The sequence below is a fragment of the Spermophilus citellus genome, assembly GCF_964194105.1.
Source record: "Spermophilus citellus genome assembly, chromosome: 10".
Classification (NCBI taxonomy): Eukaryota; Metazoa; Chordata; class Mammalia; order Rodentia; family Sciuridae; genus Spermophilus; species Spermophilus citellus.
This window is the reverse complement of record NC_138197.1, coordinates 125,911,494-125,917,493: the sequence shown is the minus strand read 5'-3', so window position 1 is coordinate 125,917,493 and position 6,000 is coordinate 125,911,494. Positions and strand designations below refer to the sequence as shown.

The following is a 6,000-nucleotide window of genomic DNA, read 5'->3' as shown; positions in this document are numbered from 1 at the left end:
GGATATGATAATAATTATCATTAGGGTAAAAGCTCTCAGAACTGGGTGTAGGGGAAGTGTCATTCCCAGACTTGAGATCCCCATTCCTGAGCGGGAGAGAAAGCAGGCAAAGACCCTCCCCACGCCTATTCCCGCCCGCAAAGTGCTCCTGCCCTCGCCAGGAACCTGGGCAACCAAATGGGTGAATTCAGGTCACACAACTCCGCACTAGTCCTGCAGGCGGGAGCGGCTCCCTGGCCCTCGGGCCTCTCAAGCTCCGCCTGCCCCTGGCTACGGCCCCGCCCCGCGAGGAGACGGATGCCGCTCTCTCCGCGCTGGCTGGCATTCCAGCCGCGCCGCGTGTGCTGGACAATCCCGGGCCAGCTCCGGAGATTCCCGAGCTTCCCCGATCTCTTCCCGGCCTCCCTCGGGCGGCGGGGACGGAGATTGCCGAGGGGCGCTGGCCCCGCCCCTCCGCGGGCTCGGCCACCGCCGCCCCCTCGCCACAGCCTCCCGCGCGAGCGAGTCCTACATCCCGGTCCCTCCCTCCTCCTTTCTCTCTCCCCGCCTTCCCGGTGCTGCCACAGTGGCGGGTCAGAGGATCCCGGCCAGTCAGCTCGTCCCAGCCTCGCGCCCCTCCTCCCCCAAATAAACAGCCCTCCCCACACCTCGGGAGCCGGACCGCCCCCTTCCTCACTCGGCGGCGTGTTGTGAGGGAGAGTGTGAGTGAGCGAGCGCGGGCCGGCGGTGGCCCCGGAGCGCGAGAGGCGGGGCGCGGCGGGCCGGCCGGGCGGCGCGTGTGCGTGCAGGAGCGCGAGCGAGTGCCCGTGGCGACCGCCAGCGGCCCCGCGCCGACGAGCCGGCGGGCGGGCGTGCGGGCGTGCGGGCGTGCGGGCGAGGGCGGCGGGCGCGAGCGGCGAGGGCGCCGGGCCCGTGCGCACGCACGCACGCACGCGGGGGGCGGGGCAGGCGCGCGCCCGCCTGTCGCGACAGTCGGGGCCGAGGCCCAGGGGGAGGTGGCCTGTCGCGGGTCGCCCGGCTCCCGGAGGCGAGGGGGGCGCGGGCGGATGGCGGAAGGCGCCCAGCCGCAGCAGCCGCCTCAGCTCGGGCCCGGCGCCGCTGCCCGGGGCATGAAGCGGGAGTCGGAGCTGGAGCTGCCGGTGCCCGGAGCGGGAGGAGACGGAGCCGAGCCTGGCCTGAGCAAGCGGCCGCGCACTGAGGAGGCGGCGGCCGACGGCGGCGGGATGCAGGTGACCGCGCGGGACCCGGCGCCCGGTTACCGCAGGGTGCGGGGCGGGGCCGGGAGGGGCGGCCGGGCGCCGCGGCGTGGAGAGGGCAGGGCGGCGGGGGTCCCGGCGGGAGGTGGGCAGGGCGGGCGGGCCGGGGCCTGGCTGGAAGCAGGGGCGAGCAAGGCTGGGGCGAGGGGTGCAGGAGGGTCCCGCTCCTGAGGGGGTGAGGGGCGGCGCGGGGAACTTGCGGAGGCTCGGTCTGGAGTCCATTTCTTCAAACCCTTCCTTGGTTCCTCGGGAAACAGGGAAATCCAGGGTCTGTTGCCCAGGGGAGAGCAGCTGGGCCGCAGGACGAGGGGACCTGGTGGGAAGGCTCCCAAGGAGGAGCACCTTTGGGGTAGCCCTGGCCCTCGCTGGGATGGGGATGGGGCAGATATTGGAAGGAGAGGCGTGAAAAGCGAAAAACTCCTCGAGAGAGCCCAAAAGGGATGTGGCTTAGGTTGTGGGTTAAATCAGTGACACGGGGAGTGTGTGAGAAGTACACGGAGTTTGATGGTGGTGTGGGACACCGTGGTGCTCAGTCTCTTTAATTTTGTGGCACATGCTAATGAGTCCGAACAGAGGCATAGGACGTATCCCTCCTGTACTTTGCCAGTTGCATCCTGCACCGCTAGGACTCCGAATAGCTCTTTGATGCCTTGGGGTACAAAAGAAAATTTGTAGGGCTATTAGAAGACTGGATTCTGAGTTGTGGACTCAAGAATAAACTGGCTGATTTGGGTAGGGAATGGGGCAGGTATTGATAATGTCAGTTGCTTTGTAGTTTGAGGAAAGGCTTGAAACCTTGGAGGTTTTGGGATTTGGTCTCTGTTCAGAGAATGCCGTGTTGAAAAATGGTGAGGCTCACCCAGCAGCAGTTGCTTATAGACATGTGCCTAACTCTTAGAATCATAGAATGTTAGAGATAGAAGGGACCAGGGGCATCATCATCTTTTCCAGGGGTTCTTAATCTGGGTAGACTTGGAAGACTCTTATGCAGATTAGTTTATGTGCAGTGTTTGGTGGAGAAGAATCAGTTATTTTCATCATTTTTTGGGGGTGGTTTAAATCCCATCATGTTCTAATCACCTCATTGTATAGATGGGGAATCCAGAGAAGACTAGTGACTTGCCTAAGGCTACCCAGTTAGCTGGTTGGAAAATTGGAGCTGGATCCTGGTCTTCTCATTCCTATTCTTGTGCTCTCTCCATTACACCACTCTTGGAAATCTCTGCAGTGCTAAAAGACTTCCTGTGCTCTGCTGCCTGCTTTTCAAGGCTTTGCCTGACTTCCTGTGTTAGAGATGGAGCTACACTTAAGCCTTGCATGTTTGTTGTGTGCCTCTTGGTCTCCTTTGCAGTGTCCACCCTGTTACTTCTGTTGGTTTTGGTAAAGTGACCCTCTTGGTGTTTATTTTTGGATTCTTTTTGCTTGTTTTTTTTTTTTTTTTTTTTTTTTTTTTGCCTGCTTTTATTCTCCATGAGAACTCTCTCACGTAGAGGGATTGTGAGAAGTAAAAGCTCTGGGCCCTGGAAAAAATATAGAGTGCTACAAGGAGACTTTAGGAGAGGTGGGTTAACGTTGGGTGGAAAGAAAGAAGGGGAGACTGGAAGGAAGTGCTGGTGAGCATGTACCATTTGGTGTGTGCATATATCTACATATGCACATAGGTATTGGTTTATTATTTATGTCAGTCATAGCTAATAACGAAATCATAGTTAATGACAAGATCCCTTTCCTTTCCCCCTCTCTGCCTGTGGCCTGTTACTTAATAGTTGCCTTCAAATTAGCTGAGGATAGTGATATTTGGAAGTGGAGCAGTGTATAGGAGCTGTGCAGAGGAAGGGGTACATTAGGTCCGTTGGGTATAATTGGGCAACATAGAACATCCCACAGAGAATCTTTTTTTCCCCTTTGTGTATTTATGAATGTTCTTCATTTTTTACTTCATACCTTCTCATTATTGTAGTTCCATGACAGTATATCACACAAGTCTTCAAATCATTGATTTAGCTCGATGCCTTTAACTAGCTTTATGGGTCTAGGGAAATCCCTGATTTGGGGGCTTCTGTTTTCTTAGTTGTAAAATACATTTTCATATAAGGTCATTTCTAAGTTACCTTCTAAAAAATATAAGCTAAGTTCCTTTTTTTTTTTTTTTTTTTTGAATGGTTCAGGGGATTGAACCAGAGGCACTTTACCATTGACTTACATCCCCAGTCCTTTTTCTGTTTTATTTTGGGACAAAGTCTCACCAAGTTGCTTAGGGTCTCACTAAGTTGCTGAGGCTGGCCTCAAACTTGGCAGTTTTCCTGCCCTCAGCATCCCAAATCACTGGTATTATGGTGTGTGCCACCAGGCAGAGCTAAATTCTCTGTCATTAGGGTACATGTGATCTAGATGAAGAGATAAATGGATAAAATGTTTTTAAAAAGTGTGTGTATGTATATTTAATATTAATTTAATGTTTATTGAGCATCTGCTACACTCTTTTAAACCTAGGGGATATAGTAGTAAACAAAGAAAGACCCTGATCTCATGGATCTAATATTCTAATGGGAAGTGGTATCTAATAAAGATGACTATTGTTATGTGGTAATAAGAATTAAGAAAAGTTAAGCAGGGAAAGAAATAAAGAATGATGAAGATGGTAAAGTGGGGCATCTCTGTAGGGCCCTCCGAATGAGGTGAGCAACCAGCCATTCAGGATGGGGGGAGGGACCTGGGAATGTAGTTCAGTGGTGAAGTGCCCCTGGTTGCATTCCCAGTACCAAACAAACAAAAAGTTTGAGGGAAGAGTTCAGAAATGCTCATAAGCCCCATGTAAATATCCTCTGTAAAAAGCTTCATGTCATCAGTGTTTTTGTCTTAAAGAATGTGCTTTTTCTTATATCCTAGCACAATGGAGTTTTTCTGAAGTCCTAGCTCCTTTCTCAATAAAGCCTTCGCTAACAGCTTGGTTCATACTTGTTAGGCCTTGCTTTTGCCTCCTGGTATGTTGACGCTTACTTATGCATTATCTTTTATTATCCCTAATGGCTTTATTCTTCTTATTTCCCTAGTAAGATTGTAAGCTCCCAAAAGACAGGAACTGTGTTTCCTTTGTGTTTGTCTTCCATAATAACTTGACAGATTCTGGTACATGTAAGTGCTCAGTGCTTGTTAAATTGAAGTTGAAATTTACCTTTTTCAAATAGTTAAGGGCTTAAAAAGAATCATGAAATTCTCGGGTGAGGGTACCATTGCAAAATCCCCCAATCCCTTTTAGTGCCAAAAGGATTAACTGCTTTTTACAGAAAAAAGTCATTTGCTGGGGTTAGTTTTCCAAGGCTACTTGCTAACTGGAGCTGCATCTGGCAGCTTCAGATTCCAAAGCTGAACTCTGTTGGGTTGCAGCCTCTGAGCTTTTGGAGTGAATCGTTACTTCTCAAAGTGAAGCTCAAGGGACTCCAGAGAGTCCCTGATGCTTGTTTTATAATACTTAAGCTCAGAAGGAACCTTAGGGAGGAGAAGCAGTGTGGGTGCTTTCAAAGCAGTATACAGAATCTCTGTGCAGGTGGAAGGGGAGTTAGTGCATCCCTGGAAAGATAAATCTTGATATATATATAGGTACTGGGGATTGAACTCAGGGGCGCTTAACCACTGAGCCACATCCCTAGCCCTTTTTTGTGTTTTATTTAGAGACAGGGTCTCACTGAGTTTCTTATGGCCTCCCTAAATTGCTCAGGCTGGCTTTGAACTTGCGATTCTCCTGTCTCAGCTTTCCAAGACAGTAGGATTACAGGCATGGGACACCTTGCCTGGCTCAGCCCTGGAAAGAGAGAAATAGAAAAACCTGAATCATGGAGCAGGAGAGATGAGACATTCAATTTGAAAATTGAAATGTGGTTTGAGAAATGTAGTTAGTTCTTGAGGATAGAACTTGGAAACAATTTACTTAAACTTGGTAGAAAGTTAAATGAGGGGGCTGGGGATATGGCTCAAGCGGTAGCGTGCTCGCCTGGCATGTGTGCGGCCCGGGTTCGATCCTCAGCACCACAATACAAACAAAGATGTTGTGTCCGCCGAGAACTAAAAAATAAATATTAAAAAATTCTCTCTCTCTCTCTCTCTCTCTTAAAAAAAAAGTTATGTGAGTTTATGTGTGTAGATGTTAGAAGTTCATTTCACCTAAGTAGGTCTGATGTGTATGAAACTTAGGTACAGTCAAATATGCTGGGAAATGAATTCTTTTGGTTACTTTTCTAGTGATATAGACAATTCAGTTATATAAGAATTATATTTTTGTTCAGCTTTCTAGGAACTTTGCTGTATAAGGTAAGATACATCTTAATGATTGCTTATAGCTTTCAGCAAAATGCTTTATATGGCAGTGAAGTCAGTAGCTTTCTGACTGTATTATCAGTCAGTCAGTCCAGCTATGTGGGATTAGCACTTGTTCATGTTAGCAGATAACTCTAGTAGCAGGGAGACTTTCTTCCTGGTATCAGGGAAAGGGTTCCGGGGAGTGTCTACTTGCTTTGTGGGTTGCTGTGTTTGTTGACTAGCCTGTCTTCCCACTTGTTTGTTACTGGGTTTATTTCCTTTTAGGTGGCTCTCTCTCTTTGGACCCTCATTTGGGTATTTGGGCTGATGCTGAGCACCGTGCTGCCTTGAGTAGAGTTATACAAAAACATGCTTTCCTTACATGTAATTTCATGAGCAGTATCTCACTAAATTTTTTCACATTTCATTTCTGCCTTAGTCTTCTGAG

The 6,000-nt window shown here is 49.9% G+C and overlaps 1 protein-coding gene across 28 annotated transcripts in view; it reads left to right on the top strand.

Moving 5' to 3' along the window:
- Window positions 1-621: 621 nt before the first annotated feature.
- RBFOX2 (RNA binding fox-1 homolog 2) overlaps window positions 622-6,000 on the top strand; it is a 276,451-nt gene continuing 271,072 nt past the window's right edge. For 4 of the 28 annotated variants that reach the window (XM_081309535.1, XM_081309530.1, XM_081309516.1 and 1 more), the window contains exon 1: window positions 663-1,229. In XM_081309535.1, coding sequence (XP_081165661.1) covers window positions 1,047-1,229 — 183 coding nt within the window. In that variant the 5' untranslated portion in view covers window positions 663-1,046. Of the gene's footprint in view, window positions 1,230-6,000 lie in introns of all 28 variants that reach the window. The other 24 variants (XR_014024021.1, XM_081309527.1, XM_081309511.1 and 21 more) reach the window with 20 other exon arrangements.